Source organism: Papilio polytes, unplaced genomic scaffold (assembly GCF_000836215.1).
Source record: "Papilio polytes unplaced genomic scaffold, Ppol_1.0 DF824047.1, whole genome shotgun sequence".
Classification (NCBI taxonomy): Eukaryota; Metazoa; Arthropoda; class Insecta; order Lepidoptera; family Papilionidae; genus Papilio; species Papilio polytes.
In genome coordinates this window covers 1,453,244-1,467,684 of record NW_013525157.1, presented here as the reverse complement: position 1 = coordinate 1,467,684, position 14,441 = coordinate 1,453,244, and the positions used below count along the sequence as shown (strand labels likewise).

The following is a 14,441-nucleotide window of genomic DNA, read 5'->3' as shown; positions in this document are numbered from 1 at the left end:
AAGGAATGTCTACATAACTCTTCACAAATATTTCGCAGGTTTTAATCACATAACACTGTATTAACGTCACGTTAGACATTAATCTTGTCATGTCTATTAATAATGCTAATAAAATATAAAAGTAATTAAGAACACAATAAAAGTTTAGCGCGCGATAAGATTTTCACGTGTTTCATTTAAAAATATAACGAAAATAGTATTAAAAACCAGATAATGTTAACAAACCATATTATTTTATTACGATGTTATAAGGTCGCTATTGTGCATGACTAGTACCAGTTAACCGATTCTAGCGTATTATGCAAATTTTCAGTTCAGGTGAACATTCAGCCGCGATGTATTTGTGCGCGTGTACTCACACACGATGATATCGACACTCACACAGGCTCGCTACCGCTGTATGCACACGAGGGGCGTGCGAGAGGCGCGCAGGGGGCTCGTCGACGCCGACCGCTGCCAACCTTCCTATAAAACACTGCGCTGCCATCTACAAGTTTCAATACATAACTTGAGCTCCGAAGAAGCAGTTACGCGCTGCCAACATTTTCATATGTTGAGCGATCCTGAATTATAGTTGAATGTTGTGCACCCTTGCAGGAAATCGGCGCGAAATAATATAAATTGTTGTATGAAAACGAACAAGTTTTCACTTTATACGCGAACCGGCGTCTTACGAAACTGTGTCAAGTCGCGACAATAGTGCTCGCCCGCTTTCCGGCCGTGCTAGCCTGAAGCTACACATCCTCAAATAAATACGTGCGAGTGATGCGTATTATTTAATCGGTGATTTCTCGCGAATCTGGATTATATACAACTTTTAAATCTTCGAATAGAAACTGTTGTTCAAAGTGTTAAATTTTATAGACATTATCATTTCGACGTTCCTTGACGTTAAGACTTTTAAGCAAATTTACTAAATAGTGGTCAAGATGAGCTTCGATAAGAATTCGGTTGGGAAAATTATGGGATACCTGAAGCAGCTCTCCACAGAAATGGTAAGTTTGTGATGCGTTTTAGTTTGACAACTTTTTTCATAATACAATTAAAAAATAAACAACATTTTTACATACCAATACTGGTTTGCATGTCCCAAAGAAAACGGTAACACACGAATTTAACTTTCGGTTTGGAAAACTCTGGAAGTGCCGGAGATCGGGCTGCGTGTAGCATAGACGGACTGGCGCGTTGTCCGCTCGATGGTATTCGTTGCTCGGTAACCAAGCTTATAAATATTGCAATGCTTCAATATTATTTAATCATACAAATATAACTTAGAATTTATGATTTTTTGTTTTACAAACTGATTTTATTTATTAAGTCTAAGCTATCAAGATTCAAACATCGGCCTTGCAAGGTCAGCCAGTCTGCCTTTACTGACAGCCAGATATTGCTTTCCGTATGCGAAATCATTACTTTCGTTTTTGTATACATTGCTCACTTCCTGTGTCGAACCGTTACAGTACTGTCTGAAATAACTAAGTTTGGTTATGATCTAATCATAACTGAATGGGAAATATAACAAATATTTCAATTTAAAATTATGGGATACTAAAATGTCTATTTTCCTCATATTAATATATTAATCAATTAAATTTGTTGAAATTACAATTTTCAATTAAACAGTGCCATCTAGTGACAAGTCTGTATATCGGCGTAAGCTAACGTACTAGATTTTAGCAGTTGATCATAACTTGCGATAGATGGCAGCAAGTCCAATTTATTTTTTCTGGTACAGTTTATGCAACATACATAAAAGAAAACGTAATGAGACATCAGACGAACCTTTTTCCTTGTAAAAATTCTACAAAAAATTGGTTGATTCAAAAATACATTTAAAGATTATTGATAAATGAATGCCTAAAAATTGTCGTACAAGATCATTTGGACTTGCCCCTTGGTATATTTATTCTAAGGGTCAAGGTCATGATCAGTGTTGATTGTATTAACGTTGTTGTTATGCCATTAGGCAATATATTATAAACTTCTAATTAAGTTCATGCAAATATTTTGGCCTATATAAGTAGATTTTTTTAACATGACGCAAGTCAAGTTAGATATTTTGCTTTATTGAAAGCTTTAAAAACCGGAACATTTATTTACAAACAACGTTAATAAAAGGACATTAACACGAAACATTGTTTACTTTTCCATCACGAGTCAATAACATGCAGTATTTACGTAACATTAACAAAGTACTTAACATGTAAATAAGTACAAATTGTTATTTTGGGCGTTTGCTCCTGAAGTCAATACAATGACCAATCTAACTGATGACTTCCATCATTTAAAATGACTATATCTATGTTGAATTAACTTTTATTTGATTTAAATTACTACTATGTTTGTCAACTTATAGAGGGCATTGATTATAGACTGCTTGTTTTAATTATCTACTAGACAGTTTTTTCTTACAATGAGTAATCGAATATTTGTGTACTCTCCTGTCATGACCAGTGGGTACTATTACTAACTGAATTGTTATGTTCATCCGTAGGCGTTACATTTACTTAAAAATAATAATAAACAAAGCGCCTTTCATGCTTTATTTATTTAAGAAAAATAAAACAAAAATATGCAATTATTTTCTTACAGTATTTTATGTGTTATCTGTTCTTGAAAGTTTAAAGTTCCTGATAACATTTAATTTTATGCTTTCTATGTATCGTTGAGGGAAAGTTACAATCAAAGTCGTCATACTATCATCACCACCAGGCATGTCTCCAGCTATTAAACATGTTTGCATAATTAGATAAAACAGTTAATTTGCAAACACAAAGAGCAAAATGGTTATTCCCTATCAGGCACGTGTCGATTGACCCGTTTATATAAAGGGTCAAGAAAGATAAACAAAATAACAAGAAAATTGTTAGAATCACTATGAATAAATTAATATCACCATATAAACTTCAAAAAGGAATTTTGCTGTCTGTAACCGATTTTGATGTCATTATGTTATGACAGAAGGAATTTGTCACAATTTCGTATGTTTTATATTTACAATTTTAATTTATACCAAAATTCATTGTGAAATAATGAATAATAGTAAAGAATTACTTAAAACAAATACGAATTACAACACGTTTAGTAATGATTTAAAGGTAATTCGAACATTTTTAATGATACAAAAGGCAAAAGAAAGATCGAGATTACTAAAGGATGATATTACTGTAAATGTATTCCGATACATCGTGAAATCACGCAATATCTATTTCTGAACGCTTGAATTACGGTTCAAAGAAAAATTTTCTACAGGTACGACAACAGAAGAAAGAGTTTATATTTTATGTTTCATAAACATCATTATAGTCGACAGGCGTCTGATGATATCAATAATCGATATAAACAATGGGCCGCCGGTAGGTCGTTATTCGTGGACAGTTCGCTCTGGAAAGTGCACTCGCTATCGTATTGTATGGTCGAAACAGTAACAGTGCGAGCAATTATAAAATAATAGTTAATCCCGTGTGATGTCTGTGCCAGGAATTGACGTGGTGACCAGGTCAGGGTGGACGCTTTATGTATATCGTTAGGTTATCTTGTCCATGCTACGATCATACGGATCGTAGTCAATAAAGCGATGTTTTCTTAAGTCTGACCTCAGACTCAGTTCATAATTCTTATCTATCTATATGACTGACTTACGCACATAAGATAGTGAATACAATAAATGGGGTATGTTTGCGGATGTTAAATCAGTATTGACCGTTTAGTGGACAAAACCAACCGAGTAGATAGGCCCTGCATTTGAGGGTAAATATTGTATACGATAGAATTGCAACTGATTTAAATCTATTAAATAAATTAAATTGCATTCGTTTATTTACAGGGAGGGAGCGAACAGACACGGCGAGGGCAAGGTGACGAGGAGCGGCTCTATCGTGCGAGAGGTCCGAAATACGCCCGGGTGCCATCGCGGCCTACGTTGTCCGCGTCTACCACCTGCACCTCGTTAGCGACGTCCTGCGGCTCCCAGGGGACCCTCGCGCCCAACTACGCCGCCATCCCAGAGAACGTGTCTACTGAAAGCAGTAGTGAAGACGAACAGGACTCTTTTGAGAAAACTCGGCGCCATTTCCAACAGTTGCGTCAGATCAGCTTGGGGAACGAGTTTAAATATAAAATGGAAATGGAAATTAAGAGCGCCAAGGAGGAGAACTTGCGCAATTCGGTGCCTTTCGTGAAACAACTGAGCACCGACAGTAACAAAGTTAAAACTAATTACGCGATCAACGGTGACAGCCAGCCCTACAATGTACCGACAACACAGAGCCTGTTTCTTTGGACACAGGTAGGTTTTCTTTCATTTCTTAACACATTTAGCAATTACCATTTTGAGTATAACGAAATAAATTCTGCGACTAAGGGAGCTTGAACAATCTTGTATTTCCGAGTCATTCTCGTAGAATTTTAATGGAAGTAATTTTAGAACGTTAAATCTACAATAAACGATAAGGGGAAACAGTAAACCGAGAATAATTGCTTCTGTGCAAAACATTCATTATATTGTTAACTTACATACGTACCTTTTTTATGAAAATGGGATTTGTTGTCTTCAAGAAAATATATGGGATTTCAACGTCTGATAATTTCAATATTTGTACACAGGTAACAAAAGTTCCTATGTAACTATAAGAAAATCAATAGAAACGTGTATTCGCCATGTAATATTTGCTTTTAAAAAACATGGCTAGGTAAATCAAACAAATAAAGCTCAAAATAGCGAAGCATTGTGTTTGTTCAAGTTCTAGTATGTGTACCAAGGGGTTAAGGAAAAAATCCATATTTATGGATAGATCAATAGACGCGAGGTACATATAAGACCTGTTCACCCCATGAACTTCAGACCTTTTTAAGATCGCTTCCCGTAACTATGTCTTTTCAAAATGTATGACAATTAGACCAGTAGTTGAATTTTATTACCAGTAGACTATTTTCTTAAAGTTGTTAGTTAAAATGTCATCTGAGCAGGTTAACGTTCTAAAGTTATAAAAAATGTTTGTGATTGTGTAACTTGGATGTAAATTTGAACGTTAATTGATGCAGGTGTTTGCTGCTTTGGCCGTGTCAATGGGCTCCATGATAGTCGGCTTCTCCTCGGGCTACACATCACCAGCTCAATCCAGCATGAACGAGACATTAATACTCGGAAAAGAAGAGGTAAATTACTGTTTTAATCTATTTCTGATGTAAAAATCATTATGAAACTAACATCATATTTTATTAAAAACATTGACGTTATTAATACTCTAAAAAAATATGATAAGTGGGTTAATACGTTTGTTGTTGATAAAATAATTAATGTTTTTTTTTATAAAAACTTGGAAATAATGATTACATTTTTTTATTTACAGATCAGTTGGATCGGTGGTATAATGCCTTTGGCAGCGTTAGTTGGTGGTGTACTGGGAGGTCCACTAATAGAAGGCTTCGGGAGAAAGCTCACTATAATTGGCACTGCAGTACCGTTTTTCCTCGGTTGGATGTTAATAGCGAACGCAAACGGAATTGCCATGGTGTTAGCCGGACGAGCCTTCTGCGGTCTGAGCGTCGGCGTCGGCAGTCTGGCGTTCCCTGTCTACCTCGGAGAAACGATTCAACCGGAAGTTCGAGGGTCTCTGGGATTACTACCAACCGCTTTGGGTAACACCGGAATATTACTAGCATTCTTTGCTGGCATTAAGCTAGACTGGAGACATTTGGGATTTTTAGGTGGTGCCCTGGCTATTCCCTTTTTCTTATTGATGCTTATCACGCCAGAAACGCCTCGTTGGTATGTTACGAAAAATCGCGCAGAAGACGCTCGCAAAGCCCTGCAGTGGCTGAGAGGCAAAAATATTAATATCGAAAAAGAAATGCGCGAACTGACACGATCGCAAGCCGAGGCTGATCTTGTACGCGGCAACCAATTCAAACAACTATTCGCTGTTAAATATGTCCCAGCTGTGCTCATCTCTTTGGGCCTCATGTTCTTCCAACAACTGAGTGGCATCAACGCAGTCATATTCTACGCTTCGACCATCTTCGAATCAGCAGGCAGTAACATCGATCCGAAATTATCCTCGGTTATTATCGGCGTCGTCAACTTTATATCTACTTTCATAGCAACGGTACTTATCGACAGACTGGGAAGGAAAATACTGTTATACATATCTTCAGTCTCAATGATTTTGACCTTGGTGGCTTTGGGCTCTTATTACTATCTTCAAAACGTTGGAGTTGATGTCACACCATACGGATGGCTGCCACTCGCCTGCCTCATAATATACGTCCTAGGATTCTCCATCGGATTCGGCCCTATTCCTTGGTTGATGCTCGGAGAAATTTTGCCGTCGAAAATCCGTGGAAACGCAGCTTCATTGGCAACAGGATTCAACTGGACCTGTACTTTCATCGTAACCAAGACATTCCCAAATATAATCCAAGCTATTTACATGCACGGAACTGTATGGCTGTTCTCTGTTATCTGTCTCATTGGGCTGTTCTTCGTGATTTTCTTTGTGCCAGAAACCCGAGGCAAGAGTTTGGAGGAGATCGAGAAAAAACTGACGGGAGGCTCGGTTAGAATACGGAATATTAATGGGAACAAACACATGCAAAACGGCTGTTAAGCATGTTGAAAGTAGTAAACCAAGTGTGGTATATTTAAAGGGTTGAGTTAGAAACCCATTATTTTGATTGTGATTTAGGTACAAAAGAGGGGAGTGGTGCTACACGTAACGTGTACGCAGAAGACTGACTTGGATTGTAATCATTTATTTTGTACAGTATACAGTAGTTTAGTAATTCACTCTTACATTTAAGTAAATTATAGTTCCTTTAGATGTAATTTTTATGGTAAAATAACTTCACTAATATGAAGAAGGTAAATTAATCATGTTTACTAAAGAAAAGAATCTCGTTTGTGGTTCCCTTGTAAGCCCAGTATGTATTGAACGTAGTGTCATTGAAATATTAACTTTTATATATTTTTAAATAATATTAAATTTTATTCTTAGATTATTTTAAATTATCACGTACCATAAAAGAACATGACATAACTAAGGTTAAAATTATTGTACTTTAAAAACTTGTAACTCAATGTATGTTATTGGTTAAACTAAAAAGTAAAGGCGCTATGTACGCATACTTATAAGGATAGAATATTACGAAATGTTTTCGTATATTACGGAAGCGTTATTTATTTATATTTGTTACTATTTTCAATAAAAAAAGAATGGAATAAATTATTGTTTTTTTTAATCACCACCTATAAGCCAACAATGTTTCCAGCGCAATTTGCTTCAAAAAGAGTCTTTAAAAAGGAAAAGAAGTTCTGCTTGACAAATGCAATCGATGCACATCTCGGTGTTCCCGCAACTCGTTTGCAAAAAAAGCCAGTTAAAAAACTCAATAACATTCACATACAAATGTTGCTATGGCATTTCTTCTAAAGATTTCATATAAAAAAAGATTAATATTTGAATAGATGTTTTTTTAGTATGAACATGATCGGTGACATTTTATCATACAAACAAATGATCATATTATAACTGGTCCTATCTAGGTTTGAATTACGAGTACAAGGCGTAGTTAATAATGTAAGGAATTTTGATAGAGTTTAACTGTTTAATGACAGCATGAGAGGGGTGAACTTTTAATGTTTTATTACTGGTATTGTAAGTAATAATTCATGTCTCTATGATAGAGAAAAGGACATAACTTGTATAGTAATTTGAGTAACTTGATTAAGTTTATTGTGCTTACTTAAACTATATTTTATTTTGTTAGTGGCATAACAATACTTCTAATACATTTAAGTACGATAGGAGATATATTTGAAAAAAGTAAAATAATAAGTGAAATCTAATAAAATGGTCGTAGAAAATCTTAGTTTTAATATAAAATAATATAGCAAACATATGCGTGACAAAAATGGTATATTTCCTGAGCATGGACGCGCACATTAATCAATTTTACAGGTGTCAACTGCACGTTAGACGGTGATTTCCAACACAACGTGTTCCCTATATACGGTACGTATGCCACATCTAAATACACATTAATCGTTCATAACATTGTTAATTACGTTCATAAATCCTGTTTACCGAATGATCGTCAAAGCACGTGTGGAAATTGACGGTGAGATTGTCATAACAGTCGTGCAAGAATATTGGCATCTGTATCAATCCCTTGGAAAATACAGAGAATAATTACATTTCTATACATAGGTAATAGTTGAAATGGCAGTGAAATTTAGTTAATAATAAAACAGTTGAAAGGATATCTAAATCAAATGCTGGTATGTGGCACTAATCTTACAATGAAACTCATATTACGTAGTTCCGCAGAGAATTCGATCCATCTTGTTAAGCTCTAACACTAGATTCAGACAATTAGGATTGTTTATAATTTACTAAGACAATACTGTTGTGTAATTTTTCTTATTATGTAAATAACGTGTCATATTTTTATGACACCATCTAATAATGTTTCATACGTTATAGTACAAAAATGTAAAATAATTGTTTAAAGATTCGGGAGTGATGAATCTTTAATTAGATCACACCGATAACATCATATGATTCTTTAATTCTATTTTAGTTAAATACACGAAAATATGAAGGTAAAATTTGACAAAATTGTAGTTAATGTGAAGTATAGTTTTTCAACTTGTAAGTCTGTCGAAATTATCACAGGAAATGTTTCAAAGAAACGCGGCACAATATTTTACACAAGTAAGCAGCTTGTTAGACAAAACCAATCCTTAACGTAACAGTAAGGTTACAAACTCGAAATATCTGGACATGTCTCCAAATGGAATGACACGACGATATGTTTATTTAAAAGTTTTTTAACAGAGCAAACTAAAGATAAACACACGCACAAAGTTAGTCCTAAAGCTTTACATGCATACAATTTGTGGCTGTTTATTAAATAGACGACCCTACCGTGACAAGCCAAGCCTTCTGTTAACTTCATGCGTAATGAATAATTAAATTATGTAGTGGATTTATATAAAAAGCTTTAATGTATTAATCGCAATACTGTGAAAAATCATTATTTGTATTTTTAATTTGGCTGAAAAAGTGGAAAAATAGAGCATTTCATAACTTCATGCTGATTATATCCAACATAGCATAAGTTTTACGAACCGTGCAATATCTGTAATCGAAATCAATATTTGTTTCAGTTAGTAACTTGCTGGAGTGCGTAAAAGAGATGAATTTGAATATGAAGTATTAGAGACAATAACGAAATCGTAGTTTTGCGACGTCAATTCACATCACACATTGTTTTGAATCGTATAGCCTCGAAAGCCAATCAATTTGAGTTCGTATAAATCGCGGCGACAGCAAGGAGACGCTATTTCTTCAGCCGTCTGTGCCGGACGAGTGCAGTGCGTTTACAGACATCGTTTGGTGAACAACTTTCATATGAAAAGTGAATATTAGTTTTTAAAAATGAAGATTTTAATGAGAGCCGATACACACTACAGCATAGTGGTTAGGGATAGTGAATATGAAAAACCGAAATATACTTTTTCTCAGGTCTGTATGAATTTAAAATTAAGGAATAACGTAAAATTTATGAAAGACGAAAAATAGATAAAAATGAATCTGGTATTGTTTGATTATATTTTGGATTTACTTAGCATTGTAGAACATTTGAACTTAACAAAATTCATTGTTATTTAACTGTTGTAAATATAAGGAAAAGTAAATAAAATAATCGTTTCGTGAAAGCATTTGACCCGACTCAAATACAATCGTTTGACAAAACGGGAAGATTTCTGCGAACAATTAGAAATCTTGCTCGTATACATAAAACAATTGAAACAGTTAATGCGAATTTGAAACATTAATTTATGCCGTTTGTTGGTTTATTAAGGACCAAGTACAGTCACTCACAACAGATATGGCACAACTTAATTAATATAGTGCTCTTAAATGTAACAACGTAATAATAAACTCTTTACAAAATAAGCATAAAATATAACCAATATGCATTACTTCATGCATTTAATTTTCACGCATGACGTTGTTATCAAAACATGTGAAAAATGTAATAGCCAATGAATAACCAGCTAGTGTTCTCATAGAAAAATGAGTAATTTTAAAGAAGCATAATGTTGTTCAATTTGTAATATTAGCTTTTAGTACTCGTAATTAAACATTTCGTTGTAAATAATTCGACACAAAAAACGCTTAGAACAGCTACGTTTAAATAATGCGAAGAAAACTTTGAAAAAAAAAAAGCTGAGGGAATATCTTACATTGGCACAGAGAATGTCTGCTAGTTACGATACTATCTACTATACGAATGTGTGTGTGGAAACAATCAGAACCGATGATTGCTTAAATTGGTCGTAGGCGGAGCGCGCACACCTCCATCCCGAACGTCACACAGTTAGATAACATTGATACAAACGAGTTCAGTTAATATGTACGTAAGCTAATTGATGTTTAATTTATGAAAAATACTTTAAACCAACTTTCGACCGCGACTCCGTCCGCGTGGAATTAAAAAAAAACATAAATGAGTGTTCTTCCAGACTATCTTCTACGTCTATGTCAAACATCGAGATCTGTTAGGCGTTTAGGCTATAAATTCTAACAAACATCCATTCATCGATCTAAACTTTCGCATTTATAATGTGAAAAATATTTTAAAAACCCACAATTTACCTACATGCATAACGAACATGACGTTTAAGCATCCTGTTAAGTTTGGTAAACCACGTTAGAAGTTTTGAAAACAAGGACTTCCAGAATACATTGTTTCTACGTCAAGTATAACTTAGCTTGCTTTACTACAGGAAATATTTAGTGATCGAACACCGGGACCTAAAACGATAAACAGAACCGATTGGCAAGAATTATCGAGCCACACGGAGAAATATTACTTACCTTTATTTTATTTTAGCCTATCTATTCCAGTGTCTGTAACGCATTCTGGGTATAACCTTCTTCAACGTTTTAAATAAGTCCCTTTTTTTTCATACGTGTTTTATTAATTTACAGGTTCTAGCCGCGGTAGCCGTTTCTATGGGCTCTATGATTGTAGGGTTTTCCTCGGCTTACACCTCGCCAGCTCTGGTCACCATGGAGAACAGCACTTATATATCCGTATCAGAAGAACAGGTAATAGAAAAATCCATATTGCAAGTTTTTGACATTTGATATTGCGAAGTAAACTATTGTTAAGCGTTAGTTGTATAACTTTGTAGGGGCACATTACATCTATGGAATGAATTCATAATTTCGAAGAAGATATAAATCAGTTACAATGAACTTGTTGTCACGCTTAATTACTGACCGTGACCTCAGAGTCATCGTCGTTGTAGTTACTGAGTGTTAAATGATGTTTATACATTTTTTAAATATAAAATTATAAGTAGAGTATGCTACCACTGACAAGATTTACAAACAAAAAATCTGAGGTTTTATATACACTTCTCAAGCTAAAGCTAAAAACACCTTTGTGGAAATGAGCCGTTTAAATATTAAGGACTTTATGATAATATTTCAGGCAAGCTGGGTCGGCGGTCTGATGCCTCTAGCAGCGCTTGTGGGAGGAGTAATCGGCGGCCCACTCGTGGACTACATCGGACGTCGCAGAACTATTTTGTTCACCGCTATTCCTTTCTTCATTGGATGGATCCTAATAGCTACAGCAAAGATTGTACATTTAGTACTAGCAGGCCGGGCAATATGTGGTCTTTGTGTGGGTATCGGTTCCTTAGCTTTTCCCGTATATCTAGGAGAAACGATACAACCTGAAGTTCGCGGTACACTCGGTCTATTCCCAACGGCTATAGGAAATATTGGCATTCTGATTTGTTACGTCGCAGGTAAATACCTTGACTGGTCACAGCTCGCTTATTTAGGATCATCTTTGCCGATTCCATTCTTAATTCTTATGTTCATGATCCCGGAAACACCTCGATGGTATATCTCACGTGGACGGACGGAAGAAGCTCGTAAAGCGTTGCAGTGGCTTCGTGGACCAAACACTAAAATCGATAATGAAATTCGGGACATAGCTTTATCTGACGCAGAAATCGGCAAAGAATCTTCAGTGGCTGAACTATTTAGTTTAAAATATATGAAATCAATATTCATCTGTTTGGGCTTGATGGCTTTTCAACAACTATCCGGTATCAATGCTGTAATATTTTATACCGTTAAGATATTCAAAATGTCAGGAAGTTCCATTGACGAGAACCTATCGACAATTATAGTAGGATTAGTAAACTTTATATCGACGTTTATTGCTACAGCTTTGATTGATCGGGCAGGTCGCAAAATGCTTCTATACATATCTTCGGTTACTATGACCGTGACATTGATAGTATTGGGTACGTTTTTCTACGTACGAGATACTTTAAATATGGAGGTATCGACATTAGGATGGATTCCACTTACAAGTGTCATGATCTATTTGTTAGGATTTTCATTAGCTTTCGGACCAATCCCATGGCTGATGATGGGTGAAATATTGCCAGCGAAGATCAGAGGTGCCGCAGCATCGATATGCACTGCATTTAATTGGCTGTGTACATTTACAGTAACAAAAACGTTTCATAACATTCTCGTTGGTATAGGACCATCTGGAACATTCTGGTTGTTCGGTTCAATATGTTTTATTGGTTTGTTTTTCGTAGTCGTATGTGTACCAGAAACTCGTGGTAAGAGTCTTGAACAAATAGAAAATAAAATGACGGGTAGAAAAGCTACTAGAACAAGAAGGATGAGTTCCATTGCCAATATTAAACCTTTACCCTGTGGTTGTTAATGTAGAAGAATAATGTGTCAAGGCTCACTATGAGTTAGGCATTTAAGTTATATGTATACTTAATTAGTAATTACTTAAATTATGTGCACCGCATACTTACAAAATAGGTACAGAATGTATTATGGGGGCTAACATCAATTATTATGTAATTAGGAAGAGTAAATAATTATAGATTACCTTGTACTAGTAAGCAATACATGACCTTGAAAAGAAACAAGAAAAAAAAACCAATTCTAACTTTTTCAGTAAATTGTCATACGCAAACATTAGAGTGAGAAAGTTTGATTTTTTTACCTTTTGATATTATAACATGTAATATTTTATGAAACCATGTATAATTTTAAGATTGACAATGTCTAAATATATTTTAGTTATATACTCTACATTAATAGTTGAAAGATTTAAAAATTGTTGCAAGTTGGAAAAAATGACATTATCCGATCTATCCATGTCTAAATTTTCTAGCAGATCGAGCCAATCTTAACTTAATGATGAAATGTATTAATATAAAGATTATGAGTAATGTGCAAGTTTTCTTATTAATCAATCTTCAACAATTAAAAAAGCAACTTTTTTTTTATATGTAAACATGAAGATGTATTGTTTAAATAAATTCAAAATGAAAATGATGTAATTTACAAAATTGAAAGCCCGGTAGTCTAAAAATTATGCATTTTTGTTTTTAATATATTTATTTCTAGGAATTGTAAGTAATTTATTAAGTAACAAAACATTTTAATAATCAAATTACTTATATGTTTATGAACATTTTAATGTCCAGAATTTTCTTCTAATTACAATATACATCAAAGATATAAGAATATGTTAAAAATATGACTTCAATAAAAACTTAAACATGCATTTGTCTTAATCAACATATTGTCTACTAGCTGTTGCTCGCGACTCCGCCCATGTGAAATTAAAAAAATAGTAAAGGTATATATAGCCTATGTTACTCAGTAATAACATAGCTTTTTAATGGTGAAAGAATTTTTTAAATCGGTCTAATAGTTTCTGAGAAGTTTAAATACTTACAAAAATACAAATCTTTCCTCTTTGTAATATTATTATTGTCTGTAGTTTATAACATAACTTTTCCATAATTTACACACGAAAATATAAAGATTTCTTTGGAAGTATAGCACTGTACATTCTGAATAACTTAAAATTATTACCATGTCCCTTTATAAAACTAAAGTGGTTTTCAATTTATAGCTAACTTATAAGTCCCACTGAAGAAGGGCCCTTTAATATTCCTAAATTAATGGTGCTGACATAAGACTAACTAAATGTAATTTGTATTATTTAAATTAGTTCATAACAATGTTTCATATAAATTCCAATAATTCTATAGTTCTGTAATGCACAGCAACACTAGACATTGCCTTTGACTTTGTCCATACAGATTTTTTAAAAAACTTAGTAAGTACATTTTATGGTCATACAGACAATATTGTGGGTTAATACCAAATTTCTTTCGAATCCATGCAGCATTCACGAGTTACCCTCAAACTTCATCCATCCAATTTTTTTTTTAATTAACATCAATGAGAAGTAAGATATATAATACAGTTACTTATTTGTACTACTAGTTAAATGCATTCTACAACCTTTATAATAAATTTCGTTCTGCTCGGCTATTTTTGATCATAGTGCAGTTTTGAACA

The 14,441-nt window shown here is 34.2% G+C and overlaps 3 protein-coding genes across 3 annotated transcripts in view; 2 read left to right on the top strand and 1 right to left on the bottom strand.

Annotated features, from left to right (window-relative positions):
* Positions 1–14,441, bottom strand: part of LOC106100625 (RING-box protein 2) — a 28,934-nt gene that overhangs the window by 13,825 nt on the left and 668 nt on the right. The gene's annotated exons all lie outside the window — the stretch shown is intronic.
* Positions 494–7,212, top strand: LOC106100623 (facilitated trehalose transporter Tret1-like). The gene is made up of 4 exons (XM_013279557.1): positions 494–995; positions 3,827–4,288; positions 5,044–5,157; positions 5,352–7,212. The coding sequence occupies exons 1-4, from the start codon at positions 930–932 to the stop codon at positions 6,606–6,608; spliced, it is 1,899 nt and encodes a 632-aa protein (XP_013135011.1). The 5' UTR covers positions 494–929; the 3' UTR covers positions 6,609–7,212.
* Positions 9,339–13,694, top strand: LOC106100624 (facilitated trehalose transporter Tret1-like). Its single transcript, XM_013279558.1, has 3 exons — positions 9,339–9,527; positions 11,001–11,120; positions 11,509–13,694. Exons 1-3 carry the CDS (start codon positions 9,441–9,443, stop codon positions 12,772–12,774), a joined length of 1,473 nt encoding a protein of 490 aa, XP_013135012.1. The 5' UTR covers positions 9,339–9,440; the 3' UTR covers positions 12,775–13,694.

What these genes read in the sequence shown, in the direction of transcription:
- LOC106100624 (XM_013279558.1), top strand. Translation starts at nt 9,441, where the DNA reads ATGAAGATTTTAATGAGAGCCGATACACACTACAGCATAGTGGTTAGG. An exon ending in CGAAATATACTTTTTCTCAG is followed by an intron (nt 9,528 to 11,000) that starts GTCTGTATGAAT and finishes ATTAATTTACAG; the next exon opens with GTTCTAGCCGCGGTAGCCGT. An exon ending in TATCCGTATCAGAAGAACAG is followed by an intron (nt 11,121 to 11,508) that starts GTAATAGAAAAA and finishes ATAATATTTCAG; the next exon opens with GCAAGCTGGGTCGGCGGTCT.
- LOC106100623 (XM_013279557.1), top strand. Translation starts at nt 930, where the DNA reads ATGAGCTTCGATAAGAATTCGGTTGGGAAAATTATGGGATACCTGAAG. An exon ending in GCCTGTTTCTTTGGACACAG is followed by an intron (nt 4,289 to 5,043) that starts GTAGGTTTTCTT and finishes TAATTGATGCAG; the next exon opens with GTGTTTGCTGCTTTGGCCGT. An exon ending in TAATACTCGGAAAAGAAGAG is followed by an intron (nt 5,158 to 5,351) that starts GTAAATTACTGT and finishes TTTTATTTACAG; the next exon opens with ATCAGTTGGATCGGTGGTAT.